The 26,323-nt window shown below is 45.0% G+C and overlaps 1 protein-coding gene across 2 annotated transcripts in view; it reads right to left on the bottom strand.

Annotated features, from left to right (window-relative positions):
* C1H14orf93 (chromosome 1 C14orf93 homolog) overlaps positions 1-26,323 on the bottom strand; it is a 59,144-nt gene that overhangs the window by 7,802 nt on the left and 25,019 nt on the right. For both annotated transcript variants that reach the window (XM_040354245.1, XM_040354237.1), the window contains exons 4-5: positions 12,436-12,497; positions 11,947-12,050 (exon numbers count right to left, since the gene is read on the bottom strand). In XM_040354245.1, the coding sequence (XP_040210179.1) occupies positions 11,947-12,050; positions 12,436-12,497 (166 nt within the window). The remainder of the gene's footprint in view (positions 1-11,946; positions 12,051-12,435; positions 12,498-26,323) is intronic.

Genomic DNA, 26,323 nt, shown 5'->3' with positions numbered 1-26,323 from the left:
TTATATTATTATTTGTTAGAATTATTTATAATTATTTATTATATTATAATTTATAATTTTGTTTTTAAAAAAATTTCATACCTGGGATGCCTACTAGACTCTTGTTTGGTCAGATTTAAGTGAGTTATTCCTAAGAATTACGGGCCAGATTCACAAAAGAGATACGACGGCGTATCTCCTGATACGCCGTCGTATCTCTGAGATACGATTGTCGTATCTATGTGCCTGATTCATAAAATCAGGTAACGCATAGATAGCCCTAAGATCCGACAGGTGTAACTGTGTTACACCGTCGGATCTTAGGCTGCAATTCTAGGCCGGCCGCTAGGTGGCGATTCCATTGCGGTCGGCGTAGAATATGCAAATGACTAGTCACGCCGATTCACGAACGTCCGCTTTGCCCATCGATCTAAATTTACGTTGTTTCTGTAGAGATGCGTTGCGTAAAACTAAGCATGCCCTCTAGGTGGTGTAATCAATGTTAAGTATGGCCGTCGTTCCCACGTCAAAATTTTTTATTTCACGTCGTTTGCGTAAGTCGTCCGTGAATGGCGCTGGACGCCATTTACGTTAACGTCGAAACCAATGACCTCCTTGCGACGTCATTTAGCGCAATGCACGTCGGGTAATTTTACGGACGGAGCATGCGCAGTACGTTCGGCGCGGGAACGCGCCTAATTTAAATGGTGCCCGCCCCATTTGAATTAGGCGGGCTTGCGCCGAGCGGATTTACGCTACGCCACCGCAAGTTTACAGGTAAGTGCTTTGTGAATCAGGCACTTACGCTGTAAACTTGCGGCGGTGTAACGTAAATGGGATACGTTACGCCGCCGCAGCGTAATGTATTTGTATGTGAATCTGGCCCTACAGGCCTACAATATAAAACGCCAAATTTCCTTGCAAATAATGGTACCGCTTTCAGCACCTTTTTTCTGAAATAATCATACCGCCAGGGAGGTTAAGAGATGCCTTCTGCCAGCAGCTGGACCGCTCTTAGCCACAGAAAAGAGCGTACAATCATTCTCCAAGCACCCCCAACCACAAGGTGTGTACTACAGTGGAACCTTGGCTTACGAGCATAATCTATTCCAGGAGAATGCTTGTAATCCAAAGCACTTGCATATTAAAGTGAGTTTCCCCATAGAAGTCAATGGAAACGAAGATAATTTGTTTTACATTGACTTCTATTGTATGCAGTACAGCATGTGACCAGAGGTGGGGGGCGCCGGAGAGACTCTGAAATACTCAGAGACCGCGCAGATGCACTCGGAAAGGCTCGGAAACAGAGTATTTGCGCGTGTTTCTGAGTGTCACCGGGGCACCCGCAGCTCTGGCCAAATGCGGTACTGCACACTGCAGAGGCTTGAATCCTGCTTCTTTTGCGAGACAACTTTCTTTATCGTACATCACGGGACACAGAGCGGCATATTCATTACTATATGGGTTATATGGAGTACCTTCAGGTGATGGACACTGGCAATCTCAAACAGGAAATGCCCCTCCCTATATAACCCCCTCCCATAGGAGGAGTACCTCAGTTTTTACGCCAGTGTCTTAGGTGTTGGTCATGGTTTAGCTTGCCTCCGCATCCTTGGGATTAGGTGAGCTAACCGGTTCTGTCCAAAGGCCTCAGCGCTAAAGTGGTCAGTAACCGGACCCCAAACCCTTGGGGTATAGCCCATAATGCTTTTCTTTTTAGAGAGCTGGACCCTGGGCCCAGAACTTAGAAACCTTTGGGGGCCTAATGTTTCTGTTGCCAGAGTGCTATATGGGCCCAGGACAGTGGATCCTTCATAGGAACCCAGGGCCTGAAGGTCTAGACAGCCCCACGGAGATGGGGGAAGATTGGGCCTCTTGCTTGGCAAAGTCCTGCGGCATGGAGCAGGTAAGTGAGGGGAAACTTGCGGAACTTGGTTCTTAGCAGGTTTTTCTGGGGGGTCACAGGGGACATGCCTAAAGTTATGCGCTGCATCTGGCAAAGTAAGTCACATATCTTAATGATAGGATGGCTCTATGTGTTATTTCCCCATAAGAGGTGACCTCCCTGGTAGTATTGAAAAGCATTGAGTGGGGCTGTGTGTGTATGTGTGTGTTCAGAGAGCTCTGCTTACCTGCAAGCCTCCAGGCGACGCTGCATGGTTCTTCCTCCTTAGCCTGGATGACAGGCAAACGCTGGCCTCCTCGTGGGCTCCCTTACCCCCCCCCCCCGTCGACGGGTGCGCGCGCGCGCGTCCCCGTGTTATAGGCGCAATTTCGCGCCGTTAGCTGAGGGGGGAAGGGCGGGTCAGTTGGTTTAAGGAAGGGGCGGCCCTTCCTTTCGTTCCATCAGCTCAGTCTATGCTGGAACTGAGGAGGAAGAGACCAGAGCGGCAGCACGGGGCGCCGAGGACACACAGTGGCCAAAAAAGATATTACAGTCTTCATAAGACTGTCTTCAGCCTAGAAATAGGCTGTTCTTTTCTATCTCAGTAGTTTTTCTTGGCAATACTACTAAGGGGGACAGAATGTTTTTTCTTTCTTGGGTTTAAAAAAAAAAAAAAAAAAAAGGGATCCATTAAAGGGAGAAAAGGCATTTTTATCCCCCAAACAGGTTTTTGGGCAATAATTGTTTATAGATCCAAAACACCGATAAGTTAGCGGGCGTACCTCGGTATTGTACCATGGCATCCGGGTCAGAGGGTACAAGAGGTGGGGATTCCCCCAGAGAGTCTGAGGTCTCGGACAAAGTTATGCCGCTGCTTTCCCGAGAGGGAGCCTTGGGGCCATCGGGATCTGGGGCTGGAGCTGACTCGGGTCAGTCCAACCCTAGGGTGGTCACGGACGAGGTATTGTCCACCTCTTTAAAGGAGATGGAAAAAAGAATGGAAAAAATGATAGCCATGGCTATGCGGGGCAGAAAACGGAATAGATCTCCGTCGCCCGAGCGTGGACCCTCAGAAGAGGAGGTCCTTTCCACAGGGGAATTGGACGACCTCTTGGACAAGGACCAAGCAGGTTCGGGGATCGAGGATCCGGATACAGGGGAGTCTGGAGCGGTCTCCCAAAGGGAGAGCTGGTGGGTTCAAGCCTTAACGGACTTGGTCCATAGTGCATTCAACTTGCCAGTACCAGATCTCCAAGTATCGACTGTTTCAGCTTTGGGCTCACTAAGTGCGCCTCAAAACAACGCAGTTTTTCCGATCCATCCTCTGCTAGAGGAAGTTTTGTTCCAAGATTGGAGCAAGCCAGATAGAATCTTTTTACCACCTAAAAGATTCTCTGCCTTATATCCTATGGAAGATAAATTTTCCAAGAGATGGGCTACCCCTGCGGTGGACGCAGCCATCTCATGTGTTAACAAATCTTTAACATGCCCTGTAGAAAACATACAGGTGTTCAAGGATCCGGTTGATAAACGCTTGGAAGCACTACTTAAAAACTCCTTCACTACTGCAGGGGCAGTAGTGCAGCCAGCTGTGGCTGCGATTGGGGTTGCACAAGCATTATCGGATCAAACTAAGCAAATGCTTAAACTTATTCCTGCCCAGCAGGCAGAGGAATTTTCGGATGTCCCTAGGGCCATACGCTTTACGGTAGATGCGATTAAGGATTCTATCCAGCAAGCGTCACGTTTATCGTTATCCCTTATCCATATGAGAAGACTCTTATGGTTAAAGAGCTGGGAGGCCGAGCCCCCATGCAAGAAGCTCCTGGTAGGGTTCCCCTTCCATGGAGGACGACTCTTCGGAGAAGACCTGGATAAATACATTCAGACCATTTCAAGCGGCAAAAGCACTCTTTTGCCAACCAAGAAGAAGTTTCAGGGGCCTGCGTTCAAACGACAGTACTCCCCTGGGCAGGGGCCCTCTAATGCCAAACAGTATCGACGGCCTCCTGCGAGAGCAAACTTTAGCCTCAGCACCAAATCGCAGGGACAGGCTGCTAGAGGCAAGAAGCAGTGGTTTCGCAAACCAGCAAAACCAGCCCCCAAGCCGACCTTATGAAGGGGCGCCCCCACCCACGAAGGTGGGGGGAAGGCTGCGTCTCTTTTCAGAGGTTTGGGAAGCCAGCATTCCCGACAAATGGGTACGGTCTTCCGTGGCCACGGGCTACAAATTAGACTTCCTAAGGTTTCCTCCTCCTCATTTCCAGGAGTCAAGGATTCCAAACGATCCGGAGAAGGGAGCCGCATTAATGACGGCATTAAATCATCTACTCTCCCAGGAAGTAATAGTAGAGGTACCAGTCCTAGAACAAGGGCTGGGTTTCTACTCCAACCTATTCATCATCCCAAAGTCCAACGGAGATGTCAGGCCAATTTTGGACCTAAAGATGGTAGATGCATACCTAAAGGTCCGCTCATTTCAGATGGAATCCGTGCGGTCAGCAGCTGCCACACTCCAAAAGGACGACTTCATGGCGTCCATAGACATAAAGGATGCCTACCTTCATGTTCCAATTTATCAGCCACATCAAAGATATCTACGCTTTATGGTGGCTTCGCGTCATTTCCAATTCGTGGCGCTTCCCTTTGGGTTGGCTACGGCCCCCCGGGTGTTCACGAAGGTCCTAGCCCCAATCCTAGCCAAGCTAAGGATCCAAGGGGTCACGATCCTAGCGTACCTGGACGACCTCCTAGTCATAGATCACTCGTCTCCTGGCTTGGAACGAGCAGTGGTCCTCACGGTCCAATACCTCGAGAGGTTCGGCTGGGTCCTAAATCGAGAAAAGTCTGCATTCCAGCCCACAAGGCAGTTGGAATATCTCGGCATGAGGTTAGACACAGAACAACAAGGGGTGTTTCTACCTCTGATGAAAGTCAAAGCCATCAAGGAATTAATCCTACTGGTTCTAAGCAAAAAGGAACCGACTATTCGCCTATGTATGCGGTTACTAGGCAAGATGGTGGCCACATTCGAGGCGGTACCGTACGCCCAGAGCCACACTCGCATCCTGCAGGCAGCCATCCTGTCAGCATGGAGCAGGAGGCCACAGGCCTTGGATATCCCTTTGCCGCTCTCATCAAGAGTCCGACAAAGTCTGTGTTGGTGGTTAGACCCTCAGAATCTAGTGAAGGGGAAGTCTTTCAGCCCAGTGGCTTGGAAGATAGTAACCACAGACGCCAGCCTGACGGGCTGGGGAGCAATTTTGGATGGTTGCACTCGCCAGGGTACTTGGGCAAAGCCAGAGAGGCAGTTGCCCATCAACATCTTGGAGTTCAGAGCTGCTCGACTAGCCCTCAGGGCTTGGACGTCCAAATTGCAGGGGTTCCCGGTGAGAATTCAATCAGACAATGCCACGGCCGTGGCATACATAAATCACCAAGGGGGAACCAAGAGTCAAGCCGCTCAGAGAGAGGTGAGCTTAATTCTCCTATGGGCAGAGGCTCATGTGCCCTGCATATCGGCAATATTCATTCCAGGAGTGGACAACCTTCAGGCGGACTTCTTAAGTCGCCAGACTCTGTTGCCGGGGGAATGGTCTCTACATCCACAAATCTTTCAAGCACTCTGCCAAAGATGGGGAGTGCCGGACGTGGATGTCATGGCATCGAGACTCAACAAGAAGCTAGACAGGTTCATATCCCGCTCAAGGGATCCGATGGCCTGCGGAACCGATGCGCTGGTTTGCCCTTGGCATCAGTTCAAACTTCTTTATGCTTTTCCCCCGCTCCAGTTACTACCCCGCCTGCTGCGCAGGATCAGGGTGGAGCACATACCAGTCATCCTGGTAGCTCCAGCATGGCCCAGAAGGGCATGGTATTCACTAATCCTAAAGATGGTAGTGGGAGACCCTTGGACTCTTCCTCTACGGCCAGACCTGCTATCGCAAGGTCCGATCCTCCACCCTGCCTTACGGCATCTAAATTTGACGGCCTGGAAGCTGAATCCCTGATTCTCAGGGGTAGAGGTCTGTCTCAGAAAGTAATCTCTACCCTAATCAGAGCCAGGAAACCGGTCTCTAGGGTGATTTACTACAGGGTCTGGAAGGCCTATGTAGGCTGGTGTGAGTCCAAGCTATGGCTTTCTCGCAAGTTTACCATCGATAGAGTATTAAGTTTTCTCCAGCTAGGAGTGGATAAAGGACTGGCATTAAGCACAATCAAAGGACAGATTTCAGCTTTGTCAGTGTGGTTTCAGCGGCCGCTGGCCACCCACTCGCTAGTTAAGACCTTCCTTCAAGGGGTCTTACGTATTAATCCTCCAGTTAAATCCCCGCTTTGTCCGTGGGATTTAAATCTTGTTCTGTCAGGTTTACAGAAACAACCGTTTGAGCCGTTGGCTGAAATTCCTTTGGTTTTACTGACAAGGAAGTTAGTATTTTTGGTCGCCATAGTTTCCGCCAGAAGAGTATCGGAACTGGCGGCCTTATCCTGTAAGGAACCATATCTTATTTTTCATAAGGACAAGGTCGTTCTCCGCCCTCATCCTTCCTTCCTACCGAAGGTTATATCCAGTTTTCATCTAAACCAGGATTTGGTATTACCATCCTTCTTTCCTAAACCTACTTCCAGAAAGGAAGGGTTGCTGCATACCTTGGATATTGTCAGGGCCATGAAGGCCTATCTTAAAGCTACAGAGAAGATCCGGAAAACAGATGTGTTGTTCATTTTACCGGATGGGCCCAAGAAGGGGCAGGCAGCTGCAAAATCCACCATCTCAAGGTGGATTAGGCAGTTAATCACTCAGGCCTACGGCTTGAAGGGGTTGCCTCCTCCGTTATCATTAAAGGCTCATTCTACTAGGGCCATGGGCGCCTCCTGGGCAGCACACCACCAGATCTCTATGGCTCAAGTTTGCAAGGCGGCAACCTGGTCTTCTGTCCACACGTTTACAAAATTCTACCAGTTGGACGTAAGAAGGAATACTGATACAGCCTTTGGGCAGGCAGTGCTGCAGGCTGCAGTTTGAGACCCTCGGATTCCGGGGGCTCCCCTTTTTGAGTTAAATTTAAAATTTAAATTTATTTTTCTCAACTAAGTTGGATTTATTATGATTTGAGTATATCTCTAAATTAAATCCTTTTGTCTTGGAGATGTTCTCCCTCCCCTCATTGTAAGCATTGCTTTGGGACATCCCATATAGTAATGAATATGCCGCTCTGTGTCCCGTGATGTACGATAAAGAAAAAGAGATTTTTAATACAGCTTACCTGTAAAATCTTTTTCTTGGAGTACATCACGGGACACAGAGCTCCCACCCCTCTTTTGGGGACCATTTTGGGAGGCATACTGCTTGCTACAAAACTGAGGTACTCCTCCTATGGGAGGGGGTTATATACGGAGGGGCACTTCCTGTTTGAGATTGCCAGTGTCCATCACCTGAAGGTACTCCATATAACCCATATAGTAATGAATATGCCGCTCTGTGTCCCGTGATGTACTCCAAGAAAAAGATTTTACAGGTAAGCTGTATTAAAAATCTCTTTTTTGCAAACCTAATCAGTATTCTTTTTAAATAATAGCTTGTATTGCGAAATGCTCATTAACCGCATTACTTGCAATCCGAGGTATCACTGTATTTCACTTAGTACACACTTGTTGTTTCAGTGTTTTACAAGATGCTTGACAGGAGTCAGAAATGCCTGCTCAACTTCTTAAAACTGCCAAAGAAGAAAAAAAAAACACAATTTGAACAAGCCTATAAACAAAAAAAAATAAAAAAAGTCAAACACAACCGATTTCATATTGTATTCTGCTACAACCCTTGAAGCTGAACTACAGGCACAAAGGTTTTCATTTAAGTACCGTATATTCTTCTGTAGCCACAAAGGTTATAAATGCTCTTTGTATGCACCAAATGCCTTTGTAAACCTAGTTATAACCTTGTAAAAATTGTAGTGACCTCTTCCCTGTGCTGTACTAAGCCTGCAAAAAGCTGTGGGAGGGACCCAGCAGGTTCCATCCGCTACAAGCTGCCTGTGTTTCATCAGATTTAGCAACCGGTCAGAATTGGTAACGGAAGTGACGTTTCCTCGCCACCATCTTGCTACACCCTGCACTCCTCCATAGTAAGGATACTCTGAGAAGGGGAAAAGCGGACATCTTGTTACACCCACCGGAGTTTTCCATTTTACACTTATTTGTAACAGGAAAGTGAGTTTACATAGTGAAATACAGTACTTAGAACTCCGTCTGACTGGTTAGACGTTGAATTTTAAAAGCAGCGAACTTCTGTCAGATTAGCAAACCTGTGAGATGAGCAGGCTTGAGCAAAAATTCAAAATGTTAAAATTCAACATCATAACAGTCAGACGAAGCTCTAAGTACCGTATTTCAGTATATAAACTCACTTTACTGTTAAATATATGTGTAAAATGCAAAACTCTGGTGGGTGTAAGAAGATTTCCGCTTTCCCCCTCTCAGTGTATCCTTACTATGGAGGAGTGTGGGGTGTAGCAAGATGGTGGCGACGGAACGTCACTTCCGTTACCAATTCTGACAGGTCGCAATATCTGGCGAAACACCTGCAGAAATCTACAAGAAGGGGTGGATACAAGACCAGTCACCCCACACAAGGAGAGAGAGAGGAGCAATGACCAGTCCTTATTACAGGAAGCTCCTGCACTAAGGCAAAGTTTTAAGCAGGATAATTACACAGATCTGAAAGGAATAAACAACGATTCAAATAAAATTACATATAGCTCTTGTAGTTAGACAATATTTGTTTATCTCTGAGTTCAGCTTTAAATTACAATTGCATTTTAAGGACTCTAAAGCCCCATACACACTATGAGATTTTCTGCAGATTTTTGTCTTCAGATTTACCAAAACCATATAATATGAGGTCAAACCTTAAAGGAGTTGTAAAGGAAAAAAAATGTTTTCCTAAAATTAATGTCTGCAAGGTAGACAGACAGAATAGTGTAATGATTCGGTTAAAAAATGAGTAAATATCTAATAAATTCCTTCATCTATATCACCTCCGGCATTCTAGTTTCTGTTATCTCATTCACTTCCTGGTTTGCATCGCTCGTTCATGTAAGAACTACATTTCCCAGTATGAATTGCGTCACGCCCAGTAATTCACACCTCCTTGAAGTCTCTAACACTTAGAGAGCGTCTTGCCGCACAGATGTAGTTCCCAGGGGGGGGTGAGCAAGTTACTGACCACCGCAGTAAAGCCTCCCTTCACGGTGGTCAGTAAAATCAGACAAGCAGGAAGTGAACAGAACAGAGAAGAAATAGAGCAACTTCTGAGCAAAAACGAACAATGAGGAAGTGAAAAGAGGAATGTCTGCAGGTAAAGGATGCTTATTATGAAAAAAAAAAATTCCTTTACAACCCCTTTAAGAGTTTCAATTTGTATGCAATCAGGCAGGCCCTTGCACTACATGGTTTTGGTAAATCTGAAGACAAAAATATACAGAAAATCTAATAGTATGTATTAGGCTGGGTTCACACTGCAGCATCGAGCGGCTCACAGCAGGGGTCCGGTGCGTCCCCATTAAATGTTTCAGGTCCGATTTCAGCCCGAATGTTTGCCTGAATTCGGACCTGAAACTGACCAGAAGACACAATTTGCACTGGAGCCACTCTGTAGATGTGTGACCCGGCTCTATAGAGAGATGGTCACCATCTCCTGACATGAGAATTGGATGCGGCGAAACCTGCACCAATCTACCCCCCCCCCCCCGGTCTCTAATGTATAAGAAAATTAGGCGAACAATCGTCCGATTTACCTCGTTGTTTCACAGCAAATCAGAACCGATGAACAAAAATTTGTCCGAAAATTCTCTTATGACATTTTTTTGTTGTTGTTTATCTTTTGTTTATTGTGTATAGTTTGTAGGCGCTATAACTTTCACGCAAACCAATAAATATACACTTACTGTGATTTTGTTTATCAAAAACATGTACCAGAATACATTTGGGCTCAAGTTTATGAAGACATTTTCAGTCTTTTTATATATATAAAATATATATAATATATTATAATATATATATATATATATATATATATATATATATATATATATATATATATATAAAAACAGTGGTGATTAAACCAAAAAAAAAAGCTCTATTTGTGTAAAAAAAAAAATATATATATTAAAATTTTGTAACTGCGTTGCATGAATGGGCAGTTACCAATTAAAGTAGCATAGGGCCAGATTCAGATACAATTACGTTGCTCCACGGCAGCGTAACGTATCTGATTTACGTTACACCGCCGCAGGTTTACAGCGTAAGTGCCTGATTCTCAAAACGCTTACCTGTAAACTTGCGGCGGTGTAACGTAAATGCGCTCGGCACAAGCCCGCCCAATTCAAATGGGGCGGGCACCATTTAAATTAGGCGCGTTCCCGTGCCGAACGTACTGTGCATGCTACGTCTGGTAAATTACCCAACGTGAATTGCGCTAAATGACGTCGCACGGACGTCATTTGTTTAGACGTTAATGTAAATGGCGTCCAGCGCCATTCACGGACGACTTACGCAAACGACGTTGTTTTTTAAATTTCGACGCGGGAACGACGGCCATACTTAACATGGCTTAGAACAACTAGGGCTCAGCCCTAATTTTACGCGGCGTAACTCGACGGAAACGACGTAAAGTTAGATCGACGGGCAGCGCGGACATTCGGGAATCGCCGTAACTAGTCATTTGCATATTCTACGCCGACCGCAATTACATCTGTCGGATCTTAGGGCTAGCTATGTGTAACTGATTCTATGAATCAGCCGCATAGTTAGAACGGCCGGAACACAGAGATACGACGGCGTATCAGGAGATACGCCGTCGTATCTCTTCTGTGAATCTGGCCTTAAGTGCTTAATAGCAAAAAATGTCCTGGTCATGAAGGGGGTAAAATTTCCTGGAGCTCAAGTGATAATGTCTCGGTGACAAAGGTCATCAGGGCACGTAAAGGAGTGAATCTCCCTTGGAGGACACAGACAACAATAAAAACTTGACAAAGGGCCTAATCCTCCCCTACAAAACGTAAAACATTTTTTTTCCTTTACATGCACGTTAAAAGCTGAGATTATGCAACCACGCAACAATGCAGACTAGGCTTGTGTATTTTACAATTTTTTCAACACTAGAGGGAGTCTCCTACATGTGAAGAACTACGGTACCTTATTTCATGCATCTACAATGTCCTAGTGACCAATAGACTGGGCTAATGACTAAAAACTTTGTTTTTAAGAATGCTAGTATTATGTATCTATATCTACAACCAATGTTAATCATTATATACGTGAATTTTTATTTTTAGGGTAATTGATGTCTGCCTAGAAAGTGTAATTTAAAAAAAAACATTACTTGCATAGCGCTTTCAATTTACGCAGAGCTTTATATATTTATTATACATTCACATCACAGACCTTGAAAGGCACATTTAAGAGAGAGAGGTATGGGAATCCAGTTTTTCCCAGGATCGTACTTACCTAGGAGGATGCAGCATCGATCCCTCTGCGACTCACAGAGAACATCGTCGATAGCTCGGTTCTCACAGCTCCCCGTTGCTGTCAATCAGCAGCTTTCCTCTCTGCACCTCCACGCTCACTGGAGCACTGTTCTGTGGGGTGGCGGGAAGCGGCTGTCTCAGGCTCTCAGCGGTTCTGAGAGGCTGAGATGGGTGTCATTCCTGGCGGATCCCGACTTCCACTGTTGCAATGACACTGTGCCTGGACCGATTCCTGTGACGTCAGCAGAGAGCGGACTTCAGACCACTCTCTGCTGAAAATGGGTCACAGGAATGCAAAACGAATAGCACTTCTGTGATCCATAGGAGAAACCCAGCTGAATGAGCTCAAGCTGGACTTCCCCTTTAAATCGCAGGTGGGTCAACTATCTTTCTATGAAAATTTAGTGAAAATAATTTTTTTTTTTAATCAAACGAGGACATAAAGAGCATTTGGACAGTTTATTGTAATTAAAAAGCCTTTTTGTGACATTCAAATGTTTGGGCTGTGCATCTTACAAAGCAGTGTATACATACGCTGAGTGGTAGCTGCATTACCTTTTAGTTCTTTGTCGGTGTAATGATTGACACTGGACACCAGCTCTTGTTTCAGTTTTTCCACCAAGAATTTTAAAACCGAAATATTCCATGATGACTTGATGCTGCAATGGAATATAACACCCAGTGATCAAAACATGTACATGGAATATAACACCAGTGGTCAAAACATGTACATGGAATATAACACCCAGTGGTCAAAACATGTACATGGAATATAACACCCAGTGGTCAAAACATGTACATGGAATATAACACCCAGTGGTCAAAACATGTACATGGAATATAACACCCAGTGGTCAAAACATGTACAAGCCAAACTATCAATTGATCAGTTTTAGATTTACATACATGTGGCCTGCGGACACATACTTCCCCAGAGACACAGTGAAAAACTTCTAAATGTTGGTACTCAGCACAGTCATGCATGCTTACTACTAAATCTATTGCAAATGATATTAGACATCGAACACACAAAGTTATCCTCACCTTTCTGAGCCATTGAAGCGCCTGTTATTAGAAATGTGATTGTGAATGTTATGCACCAGTTTCTGAAAAATAAATAAGTACAGTTAATATGAAGTTTAACGACAATCAGTAATTCTCCTATACCGGAGCTTAAAGTGTTACAAAACCCAGGACCCTACATTCACTATATGTGGTCTCCCACAGTACACAGAACATAGAAATGCAATAGCTTTAGTAAATATAGACTGCTAAATAACGTTTCTCATTAGCAGTGTATAACAGTCTTGTGACTTCTATCAGTGTCTGGTTGTGAGTTTTTATTCTCCTCTAACTGTTCTATGAGAATACAGGACCTCTGATCCTCTGTCTGGACAGTGCTTATTGGTCCTGTGCCGATCACATGCACTCTCCCAAGAAAAAAAACAAAAACTCTTTAGCAATACACAACAAACTGAGCATGTGCAGCTTGCTTCTGTTCTATCAGGAGATAGTTTGGGGACTGTGGAAGAACGGAAGGATCAGAAAAGACAGGATCAAACAGCCTTAAAGGGGTTGTAAAGGTTTGTCTTTTATTTTCTAAATAGGTTCCTTTAAGCTAGTGCATTTTTGGTTCACTTACCTTTTCCTTTGATTTCCCTTCTAAATGTTTTTTTCTTTGTTTGAATTTCTCACTTCCTGTTTCTCCTCAGTAAGCTTTCCACCATCATCCGAGCAGTGGAAAGTCATTTAGAACAGCTTACTGAACACCTTACTGAGGAGGAACAGGAAGTGAGAAAGTCAGACAAAGAAACAAAAGAAAAAAAACATTTAGAAAGGAAATTGAAGGAAAAGGTAAGTGAACCAACAATGCACTAGCTTAAAGGAACCCATTTAGAAAATAAAAAACGAGCCTTTACAACCCCTTTATGCCGGGCAAAACTCTGTCGGAATTTAGAGAACCTGATCAATATCTAAGCCCATCGGAAATTCAGACGAAAAAAGTCTGATGGGGCATACACACGGTCAGAATATCCAATGAAAAGCTCCCATCTGACTTTTTCCATCGGAGATTCCGATCGTGTGTACGCGGCTTCAGGTTCCACAGGGAGTATAACATAAACAGACTGATTTTACTGTTGTGGGTTTAGGCCCCTTTCACACTGCCGCGACTTGAAAGTCAATTTTGCGACCGTGATTTTAGGGAATGCCTGTGTAAACTTGAGGTCTATGGAACTCAACTACCATCAAAGTCGGACGAAAATAGTAAAGGGGCAACTTGAAGTCGCACAGATATGAATGGATATCATTGGAAATTATGGGGTATGACTTGTCATGCGACTCTGATGTCCAAAGTCACAGGAAAAGTCGCACAAGTGTGAAAGGGGCCTTAGTAAGACTTTAAAGCGGAGGTTCACCCAAAAGTGATCCTCCGCTTTTCGGAAACCCTCCCCCCCTCCGGTGTCACATTTGACACCTTTCAGGGGGGAGGGGGTGCATATACCTGTAAAAAAACAGGTATTTGCACCACTTCCGGGTATTGACTCCCGCGGGATTCCGGCCCCTCCGCGTCACCCTCCCGTTGTGTTCTGGGAAACATTCAGCTCCCAGAACACAACGGGAACCAGTGGAACTGCACAGCGCGACTCGCGCATGCGCAGTAGGGAACCGGGCAGTGAAGCCGCAGCGCTTCACTTCCCGATTCCCTTACAGAGGATGGCGGCGGGGGAAGCCGAGAGCCGAGCTACCGCTCGGCTTTGGCGGACGCGCTGGACAGGTAAGTGTTAATTTTTTAAAAGTCAGCAGCTGCTGTATTTGTAGTTGCTGGCTTTTAAAAAAAAAATTTGCAGGTGAACCCCCGCTTTAAAGCGGTGTTTCACCCTGCAGAACAACTTTTTAGCATAAAATTCGGCATAGTAGCGCGAGCTACAGTATGCCAGTCTTAATTTTTTTATCCCCGTACTCACTGTGTAATCGCACATAGAAGATTCCGACTGCCCGCGGGGAATGGACGTTCCTTTCAAGAGGGAGGGTGATTGACGGCCGGCTCTGGCACGTCACGCTCCCCGGAGTAGGTCTCGGCTCTTCACGGCGCCTGCGCACAGACTATGCGCAGGCGCCGTGAAGAGCCAAGTCTATTTCGGCTATTTCCGGAGAAGCGTGACGCGCCAGAGCCGGCCGTCAATCACCTTCCGTCTGGATTGGAACGCCCATTCCCCGTGGGCAGTCGGAATCTTCTATGTACGATATAACAGTGAGTACGGGGATAAAAAAATTAAGACAGGCATACCGTAGCTCGTGCTACTATGCCGAATTTTATGGTAGAAGAAATTTTTTTTTTTTTTTTTATAGGGTGAACCCCCGCTTTAAGGAAAACAGCCAAACACACTGATGTAATATACACATTGTTATGCCGCGTACACACGAACATTTTTCGGCATGAAAAAAACGTCGTTTTTCAGCATGTCCAAAAAACAAAGTTTTTCCAACTTCTTCATTAAAAACGACGTTGCCCACACACCATCGTTTTTAAAAAATGATGAAAAAAGCGCGGTGACGTACAACACGACGGCACTCTAAAGTTCTATTCGCCTTTGGGCTGCTTTAGCTGATTCCGTGTTAGTAAGACGATTCGCGCTTTTCTGTCTGTTACAGCGTGATGAATGTGCTTACTCCATTATGAACGGTAGTTTTACCTGAACGAGCGCTCTGTCTCATAACTTGCTTCTGAGCATGTGCGGGTTTAAAACGTCGTTTTAGCCCACACACGATCTTTTTTTACAACCCGAAAAACGACGTTAAAAAATTATGTTAAGCCCACACACGATCATTTTAAATGATGTTTTTAAAAACGTCGTTTTTTTTTCATGCCGAAAAATGATCGTGGCATAACAAGTTGGGAAATTTGTAGCTCATGGTCGCACCAAATAATGAGTTTACTCCACGGCAGAAGTATGTTTCAGGGCTTTTTCTTCCCACTTTTAGTTAAAATAAAGCAAAAACAAAAGTTCACATGGATATCTTCTCACCATCAATGCGATAAACATTTTTTTGCAGCTACACTGCTCAGGCCTCCTGCCTTGGTCCTCCAGACCGTCAAACATACCGTCCCAGTGCTTATGCACAAACCGCTGCACCTTTGTCAGCTCGGTTTCTCCTGCAGCTCCCAGCCGCTACATCCTCACAGGCTCGGGCCTTTGTCTGTCCTGACCTGGACAGTATGGGGCAATGTGCCCCTCACAGCCACCTTCATACACTGACCCTGTCAGGAGGGCAAGGCCACTGACCTCTACTTCTGGCTCCTACATAAATTAATCACACAGCTGCACCATTAATGTGCTTGTTCCTAGAAAATCTGGCCTAGACCGCCATTTTAGGCAGTGGTACGGGCCCTACCTGCCACAACATGTAAACTGCTTTTTCTGCCAAAGCATTCAGAACTTTTCAAAGCCAGTCTTGTGATCCAGACTCATCATGCTATATAAAAACACCATCATTTTCTATTTCAGCTTATGCTATCTGCATGCTTCGATTTTTGGGGTACCTGCCTACTGGGCCCCTCCCACAGCTCTGCTCTCTATACAAGCTATGTACAGCACAGTAATGATGTCACTGCTAGTTTTACAACGGCATTTGTTGCACACAAAGTGGATTTATATATATATATATTTTTTGTGCCTGGAGTTCTGCTTTAAAGCTGATTCACAGTAGTGGCCAAGTGGTTAGCATGTCTGCCTAGCAGCACTAGGGTCATCAGTTTGAATCCCAACCATGGCACTACCTGCCTGGAGTTTGCATGTTCTCCGGGTACTCCTGTTTCCTCCCACACTCCAAAGACATGCTGGTAGGTTAATTGACTCCTGTCTAAACTGGCCCCAGTATGTGTATGTATGAATGTGAGTTAGGGACCTTAGATTGTAAGCTCCATGAGGGCAGGGAGTGATGCGAATGTACAATGCATACGGTATGTAAAGCACACCGTAAATTGACATCGCTGTATAAGTACCTGTAATAATAATAATAATAATATTAGTTGTCAGATCGGTTTCTGGACACTGGCACTGGTTTAAGTACATGGCCACACAATGAAGCTGGATGAGAAGCAGTTCAATCTTAAACTGTGCAAGGTCTTTTTACTGTTAGGAAGGCACGGATGTGGAACTCCCTTCCACAGTTGGTGGTGCTGGCAGAAAGTGTGGATAAGTTAAAAAAAACACATAGATGTATTTCTTAGCAAACACAATGTACAGGGATATAGACAACAATAGTCACACACCCACACAGGTTGAACTGGATGGGCTGGTGGCTTTATTCAACCTTACCAACTATGTAAGTAAATGTTTATAATATTTATGTTTGTAATATAAATTTATTATTGTATTACATTTTTTCTTATCTTAGATGAATTTATTGTGCAGGCGGAAAGCATTGGCTTAGTATATAAAACATACTGCTGTGAGTAAGACTTTGGTTTATTGGGTCATGTTGCTTCAGATAAATTTAACTGGTATCTTTGTGTTACTAAAGCAAAGAACAGAGTGCAAACTACAGACTCCCACAGTACTGTACAACAATAAATTACAAATTGTCCTAAACCGGTCTGGCTCCTCCACACTATTGATAGTGGCATTTGTTTAGCTGTGTACTTGACTAAATCATTTTTTGGCACTTTTATTAAATACAACAGCAAGCTCTATGTAGTTACCACACGGAGAATATAGACACTGACAGAAAAAAAAAAAAAAAAGATATTTTTTCTTTTTCCTGGATAACCTGTGGTATCTTTATTAGAGCAGAGGAAGACAAGCTGTGGCTATCCTGCTGTTGTGAAATCACAATGTTCCTCCATATCCTACCTTGATTCCTTTACGAATCAGTCCACAATATAACATCACATGCTATTACGGAGCTATTTTTTGAATGGAAACATAGCCAGACCAGTAATCAATGAACCTTTTACTTACACTTGTTTGTTAGGATGGACTGTTTTGTAGGTAGTAGGTCTCTGTTTTCTAGAACATTTACCACTTGTTGTTTTGTTGTAATGCCCTGTGTGGCCCAAAAGTGTTTGTTAACCCAAAAAAAATAATATAGATCCTGTTTCTTTAAAGCATGTTATACAGCACAGTTCTTGAGCGGGGTCATTTGGCCCCCTCTATCACCTGAAATACCTGGCTGATCTTGCCATTTTCTACCTTCCACCTGTATTTTGACTCCGATACATCAGGGCTGCTGAGCCCTGACACCATTGTTGGTGTATGTGCCTCCATCATACGCTGCTATCTGCAGCTCTCTTGTGTCTCCTCTGTCCTCCTCCTCCCCGCCTGTCATCTCTCATTATCACTGATCTGCACCTCTGCCTACTGCTTCAAAACTAACTGATCTGTATATCATCCCCTCTGTCAGATAAAAAGTTGTGTCCTAGTGCCTGTACTTTAGCGGAGTCTCCCCGCAGGGATGTAGTCCCAAGGGAGGGGGCGAGCATGCTGACTAACCCCCAGCCAGAAAGGCTCGGATGATGTTGGCAAGCTTACTGAGGAGGAACAGGAAGTGAGAAATTTGGACAAAGAAGAAAAACATTTAGAAGGCAAATCGAAGGAAAATGTAAGTGAACCAACAATGCACTAGCTTAAAGGAACCTATTTAGAAAAAAAAAACTGACCTTTACAACCCTTTTAAAACAGGAAGAATTTTTTTTTATAAAGCACAGGCACTAGGATGCAATTTTTTATCTGACAGAGGGGATGCGATAAAGATAAGATAGTGGCTTAACAACCACTTTTAAGGTGTTACTAAACCCAGGACCCTGCATTCACTATATCTGGTCTCCCACAGTACACAGAACATAGAAATGCAATAGTTGTAGTAAATATAAACTTCTAAATACCCGTTCTCATCAGCAGTTAGAGCAGCCTTGTGACTTTTATCACTTTTTGCTTAAAGCTTGTAGGAGGAGTTTTAATTTTTCCCCTGACTCTCTGTCTGGACAGTGCTGATTGGCCCTGTGCTGATCATATGCACTCTCCCATGAAAAAACAAACAAAAGAAAACTATATAGCAATACACACCAAACTGAGCATGTGCAGCTAATGCTCTGTTCTATTAGGAAATGGACTGGAGTCAGTGGAAGAAGAGGAGGATCAGAAAGACAGGATCACAGTGAGTATAACAAGCATGCTTTACTGCATATAAAGGCTGATTTTACTGTTGTGGGTTTAGTAACACTTTAAGATGACCTTTTATTTTTTTTGTGTAAAAAAAAAAGAAAAAAGAATACTCAATAAAAATTAAATACAAATAATAATAATAACAATAATACATCTTCAGGACAGTCATATACCTTACACCACTGAAGTAATTTAATTTAGAATCTGCCGACTAGCATTTAATGTGTTCTTCAAACACACAGCACATGTAGGAAAACAAGGCACACATCAGTTAGCCCCGCTCCTTCCCTCCAATTCAATAAGCTTTGGTTGCAAACAACAGTAACATAAATGCAAATCTGCGCTTACCCTACAGTATGTGTTCAAATCAAAAGCTATAAACTCATAAATAAAAATTCATATATCTGATAGACACTGTGCAAAAGAAATACGTGCACCAAAGCCCATATATATGGGACATACTGTATCAAATTACAATGACAAAAGTTAATGAAAAGCAAATTCCATTGGTTCCAAAGTGTAGTTGTGCAAGAAAGGTGCCACAAAACCTCACAATAAGATGACTTGGGCTTTGTGCCTGAAACTCCAAAAGATTCCTCCAGCTCCTGCCACCAACCGTGTCCCCACCTGGGACAAAACTCACTGATAGCAGTTAACTGAGTATACTAAAGAAGGTCAATATGTGTTTAATGCCTCTGATCAGCTGTAAAATCATACCACCATCCAGTGGCAGATGTTTCTATATCAACAGCATACATGAAAAAGGAATCCAAAAACCTTCATAGCGTAACACTGTTTATTATAAAATATTGTGTAAATACTGTGTTTAGGAACGCCGCTGCTCTGATCCTCACTGGAGCCAGTGTGTGTTCCAAAGAGCAGATACTGACACAATACTGGATTTTCCTGCCCCTGCGCGTTTTGTCACATCCAGGGCATCATCCGAAAGCACATATGTAATTTGAATGCACTTTGTAGCACAGACTTTTCTATACACATACTGTATATGTCCCAGATTGTGTGGAATATATGGACTGTGCTGCACAGATTTCTTTTTCACAGTGTATAAGTATGGGATATATGGGCCGGATTCAGATACATTGGCGTATCTGTCCGGCCCACGTAACGTATCTCCGATACGTTACGCCGCTCTAACTTTGGGCGCAAGTTCTTTATTCACAAAGAACTTGCGCCCTTAGTTAGAGCGGCGTAGCGTATGTGTTGCGGCGTAAGGCCGCGTAATTCAAATGGGGATGTAGGGGGCGTGTTTCATTTAAATTTCCCTTGACCCCGCGTTTTTTACATTTTACTTGAACGGCGCATGCGCCGTCCATAAAATCTCCCAGTGTGCATTGCTCTAAATGACGTCGCAAGGACGTCATTGCTTTCGTCGTGAACGTAACTTACGTCCATCCGTATTCGCAAACGACTTACGCAAACGACGTAAACATTTCAAAACTCAACGCGGGAACGACGGCCATACTTAACATTGGCTGCGCCTCATAGACCCAGGGGTAACTATACGCCAGAAAAAGCCGAACGCAAACGACGTAAAAAAAAAGCGGTCGTTCGTTTCGGAATCGGCGTAACTCCTCATTTGCATATTCGTTGCGTATACAAACGGAAGCGCCACCTAGCGGCCAACGTGAGATTGCAGCCTAAGATCCGACGGTGTAAGTCACTTACACCTGTCGGATCTTAGGGAGATCTATGCGGAACCTGATTCTATGAATCAGGTGCATAGATCCGACCGACGGAACTCAGAGATACGACGGCGTATCAGGAGATACACCGTCGTATCTCTATCTGAATCTGGCCCTATGTATTTATGAGCTTATAGCTTCAGATTTGAAGACATAGGTTAAGCACAGCGTGCCATTTATGTAACTTGTGCATGGTGTGTAATATTGCAGACCAAATACAGCAGCAGGTACCCACATTTTTATACATACAGATTTTACACGTTATTTGTTTATAGGGATCCTTGCACGGATTAATGAAATATAATTCACTCCCACAGTACGCCTGATTGAGCTATTATGTGGAATAGCAGTATGAGATTTTGAATAAATACAGCCGCAGAATTAAAAAGGTTAAATTAATTTAGAGGGAATACATTGACAGATCATGTTTATTTATATATTTGCCCTGAAATCTGACTGAATTTATTTCAGTATACCTAGCATCAGATATATTTTTTCATGGCATTTTTCCCCTAACAACACCTTCATCTTCTTTTCTCTCCACAAGGACGGAGCTTATTTGTTTAGGTATTATGAAGAGTATTTCATTCTTGCACTGAGATGCTGGCTTAAAGAGGTTCTAAAGCCCAAGAGGCGGTTCACACTGGGGCGACCTGTCAGGTGACAAGTCGCAGTCTGCTCTATTCAATGGAACCGTTCTAATAGGAGCGACGCAAGTCGCTCCGACTTCGAAAAAGGTTCCTGTACGACTTTGGGGCCAACTTCCATTGACTTAAATACAGAAGTCATTTTGCAAGTTGCCTCTTAAGTCGTCTGGCCGAGTTGTCCCCAAAGTCATGCCGCCTGTGTGTGAACCGACTTTCAATTTTTTTTTACCTTAAAGCGTTTGTAAAGATATAGGTAAGGTAAGGTAAAACTGCAATTCGTGCTTTAACATAAATGTGCAATCACCACCTCCATCCACCTTTGAGTGAATTGGCTGCTCACCTCAAAGAAAGACCCACCAGGGTCTATTCAAGCCTTGTTTAGGAAGATCCTCGATAGTCAGGAAAATCAACTCAGATAATAAAGGACGCACAACTCTCTTTGGAAAATGATTTCTCAAAATGTTGCTTAAACAATGGGACAAATGCAGCTCCTAATGAAGAAGTGCTTTGATTGTTAAGAACTACGGTCATAGAGTTCACTTTAGTTTTACCAATCTCCTGTACCGTCTAGTTTTCTGGATGACCACCATTTGGGAATGTTCTGGATCCAAAACATTCCCAAATGGTGGTCTTCCCTCAGTTTACAGGGGGGAGGGCTGAACCAGGCAGGATCAGCCAGGTTTTTTTTTATATTATACAGGGGGCCAAATGACACAGCACAAGCACTGTGCTGTGTAACATGCTTTAAACACTTCAGCTCCGGAAGGTTTTACCCACTTCTTCACCAGGCCATTTTTTGCGATGCTTTAATAAAATTAATGTTTGTTTTTTTCCCACAAATAGAGCTTTCTTTTGGTGGTATTTGTTCACCTCTGCAGTTTTTTTTTTTTTGCGTTATAAACAAAAAAAGAATGAGAATTTTGAATAAAAAAAGGAAAATTTATTATCATACTTACCGTAATTTTCCTTTCCTGATGGACTCCATGGCAGCCTACGTGTGGGTTAATCCCGCCTCCTCTCCATTGATAGGACCCCATACCCATAAAGGTTTACTCACCGCCCAGTACTGGTGTTCCGTAACTATCCCGACTCCATAATTTCAGGGTGGGAACTCCGTCTGCCATGGAGTCCATCAGGAAAGGAAAATTACGGTAAGTATGATAATAAATTTTCCTTTTTCCTGACTGACTCCATGGCAGCCTACGTGTGGGAAATAACTAGCCAGACCACACGGGTGGGTATGCTGAACAAAAAATAAATTTTAATTTGTCCCGTCAACTGACAAAACTGATAAACCAAAATTCACAGAGGAAAGAGATGCAGGCTCAACACAGTAATGAGACATAAAAGTATGTATAGAAGACCAAGAGGCCGCTCTGCAGATGACATCTGGAGCCACGTGACGAGCTGCCGCCCAGGAAGCTGCCATCCCTCTGGTAGAGTGAGCTGTCACCGCTTGCGGAGGAGCCAAGCCCTTCGCCCTGTAAGCCTGCTGAATTGTCTGAACGATCCAGGCCGCGATTGTTCTGGCAGAAGCCTTTTTCCCCTTGTTACTGCCTGAGTGCAGGATAAACAGATGATCCGAACGTCTAAAGGGGGACGTCATCTGGATGTATTCAAAAAGGATCTTGCCCATGTCTAGAGGGTGAGTCTCATTGGAATCCGAAGACCTGAAGGTAGGAAGGACAACTTCTTGATTCTCATGAAAGACAGAAGAAACTTTCGGATTTGAACCCAGCATGGGTATCAAAACCACCCGATCCGGGAAGAAGGTCAGGAATGGCTCTTTGTGACCAAGAGACCCAATCTCCGACACTCTTTTGGCCGAGGTGATAGCGACCAAGAATGCCACTTTAGCTGAAAAGTCCTTTATAGAGGACGGGGAAGGCCCCGTCGTACTGAGTCCACTCAGAAAATCCAGGACTAGTGGGAGATCCCACTTGGGAAATCTTGGCTTCCTTTGAGGTTTCAACCTTGATGCCCCTCGAAAGAATTGTTTAACTAGTGGGTGTACTGCCCACGAAATTCCAGAGAAGGCCGACAGAGCCGAGATTTGAACTCTCAGTGAACTTACGGATAAGGGAAGATCTAACCCCGTTTGGAGAAAACTCAATACATCTTGGATTTCTGGATTCCTAAAGGACCTGCCTGAGACCGTAGAGAATTCCACAAATTTAGCCCAAATTCTTCCGTAGACTTTATTCGTGCTTGCCCTTCTCGAGCTCATCAGCGTGGAGATCACTCTAGAGGCGCAACCAAGGGATTCCAGCCTCTCCCTCTCAAGAACCAGACCGTCAGTTTCATCAGAGCCGGACAAGGGTGTAGGAGTGAACCCTGAGAGAGAAGGTCCGGTCTGACTGGTAGAGGTACTGGGTCCCGGTAGCTCAGTTGGACCAGGAGAGGGAACCATGGTCTGTTCGGCCAGTAGGGGGCCACTAGTGTCACCTCGACATCTTCTGCTTGAAGTCTCTGTAGGAATCTCAGAATTACTGGGATCGGGGGAAAAGCATATGCTCTCTGAAAACTCCACCGATCCGTCAAGGCATCCGTCCCGATCGCCTGACTGCAATGACCTCTCGAGTAGAACTTCTCCATCTTGGTATTGTGCTGTGAAGCGAAAAGATCTACTTGGGGACTGACTCCCAGAGACAGGATCCATTGGAATGTTTGGATGTGGAGAGACCACTCGTTGATGTCCAGCTGAGTGCGAGAAAGATAGTCTGCCTGGGAGTTCTGTATTCCGGGAATAAAGACTGCTGTCAGGTTGACCAGGTTTTCCTGTGCCCACCTCATGATGGGTTCGACTTCCCGTAGAAGAGACGAACTCCGTGTCCCTCCTTGCCTCTTGACATAGGACACTGCTGTGGTATTGTCCATCCTTAACAGTACCGACTCTCCCTTCAGGAGTTGGGAGAAGGACTGGAGGGCACACCAGGCTGCTCGAAGCTCTAGTATGTTCGAGCCCGGATTGCGGAGGCGAGCATCCCATCTGCCCTGTGCCATGTTTGTACCACACAGGGCCCCCCAGCCGTAGCCACTGGCATCGGTCGTCACTGTGACCCAGGAGACCGGGGCGATGGAATGACAATTCCGTAGATTTTTTGGCTGGAGCCACCAAAAGAGGCTGTTCCTCATGGAAGTTGAGATGCGAATCTGCTGATTCTTGTTGCCTGACTTCCACTGTTTGAGGAAGCCGGACTGGAAGGGACGTAGTCTCCATAATGCCCATTTCACCATGGGGGTTGTGGAAACCATTGTTCCGATGATTTTTAGACACTGGAATGCCTTCAGGTGGTGGGTGTCTAACGCTCGAAAAATCCTCTCTTGAATCACAGGGATCTTTTCCACCGGAAGAGAGATGGTTTTCTTCACTGTGTCGAACTGGGCTCCCAGATACACTAGGTATTGAGTTGGTTCTAAATGGCTTTTCGATAGATTCAGGAGCCAACCGAATTCGGACAGGATCGAGATTACCTGATCTCTTTGCGCTAAGAGCTGTGTCTTGTCCTGGGCTAGGACAAGGAGGTCGTCTAGATAATGATAAAGTCTTATCTTTTTCAGTCTGATGAAGGCCACCACTGCTAATAGGGTTTTGGTGAAGACTCGCGGTGAGGTTGTCAGCCCAAAGGGTAGGCACACGAATTGAAGGTGTTCTTGCCCAACGTGGAACCTGAGATATTTCTGTAGCTCGATTGCCACCGGGACGTGGAAATAAGCGTCCTTCAGATCTATCGAGATCATCCAATCGCCTGGCTGTATGGCTTGCTGGATTGTCGACAGAGTTTCCATCTTGAACCTTCTGTGTTTTATAAATTTGTTTAGATAGGTCAAATCTATGACTGGACGCCAAGCACCGCTTTTCTTCTGCACCAAGAAGAGGGGGGAGTATATTCCATGAAACTGTTCGTCCTTTGGGACGCATACTACTGCTCCTTGGGATTTGAGTAGATCCACATATGTTAGAAGAACCTGTCTCTGATCCGCTGACTTTGGGAGAAGGGTGGAAATGAACCTTGGAAGAGGAATGTTGGAGAATGACCATGCGTGGCCTGATGTTATTGTTTTGATGACCCAAAAGTCTGTGATCGAGGCCGCCCAAACGTGCCGAAAGAGGAGCAGTCGAGCTCCCACCCGATCCGCCTGGGCGGGCGTTGTTTCAAAAGGACTTAGGCTGATCGCGCCCACTCGACGCTTGGTTAGAAAACGCTGGTTTGCGAAAGGATGCACGGCCTCTACCCCAGTTTCTTCTGAAGTTCCCGCCAGGTCTGTAGGCGCGAGCCTCTCTAGTGCGGTCCGGACTATACCTTCTGAATTGCGGTTTCTTCTTACCGGACTGACGCCTGTCCTGGGGGAGAAAACCCGATTTACCACCTGTAGCCTTAGAAATGGCGTCATCCAACTTGTTGCCAAACAAGGATGATCCCTCAAAGGGAATCTTACACCAATTTTGTTTGGATGATGGGTCAGCGACCCAGGGGCGCAACCACAAGGCCCTTTTGGCTGTAACAGAGGACAGCATAATTCTTGCCAATAGGCGAATTAAATCAACGGATGCCTCCCCCAGAAAGGCAACTGCTAGTTTAAGTTCTGAAGTAGCAGAACTACTGGCCAGCTCTTCAGAGACACCCTTAAGGAAGGAGTCCACATTTTCCGTCCAGGCCTCCATTGCTTTGGATAAAGCTGCCAAGGCCAAAGCAGGTTTGCAGGCTGTACCAGCCAGACCGTAGATTCTTTTGAGGTCTTGATCCATCCTTCTATCAAGACCGTCCTTGAAGGACACTGAATCAGCCAATGGAAGTGTAACATGTTTGGCCAGTCGTGTCACTGCTGCGTCTACCACAGGAATATTCTCCAGGTGTTTAACGTCATCTGCTTTGAAGGGATACAGTCTGGAGGCCTTATTGGCCATAGAGGACCTCTTGTCCACTTTACTCCATTCTTCCTCAAAGATGCCCTTCAATTCGGTTAACAACGGAAAACTCGGGCGTTCCTTCCCCAGACGTTTGAAATACTTCTTTTGCTTAGCTGGAGAAGTAGATTGCTCTTCCCACAAGAGAGCCTCTTTGATTGCTTTGATAAGTGGTGTCACTTGGGAGAAGTCGAACTCTAGACTCTCCTCATCGTTTTCCGGTTCACCCTCCTGGGAATCTGGAGAAGCAGCGCGAGGCTGGGAAGGACCGGGATCCTCAAGGACCTCAATGGCCTGAGAACCAGACCTGACGGTACTGGCTTGATTTTGCGTGTGGGAGATATTCTCTCTCAAAGATTTTTGTACCACACGTTCCACAAGAGACTCGATACGACGATCTTCAGTCTCCTTTTCCCCAACCGCCAGGGCATAGCATTGGTCACATAATGATTTGCCCTCCGGGACATAAGTATCACATCCCCAGCAAGCTCTGCGATCAGAGCGGCT

This window comes from Rana temporaria, chromosome 1 (assembly GCF_905171775.1).
Source record: "Rana temporaria chromosome 1, aRanTem1.1, whole genome shotgun sequence".
NCBI classification, from domain to species: domain Eukaryota; kingdom Metazoa; phylum Chordata; class Amphibia; order Anura; family Ranidae; genus Rana; species Rana temporaria.
Note: the sequence above shows the minus strand (reverse complement) of the source record. Positions and strands in the feature narration are given on the sequence as shown.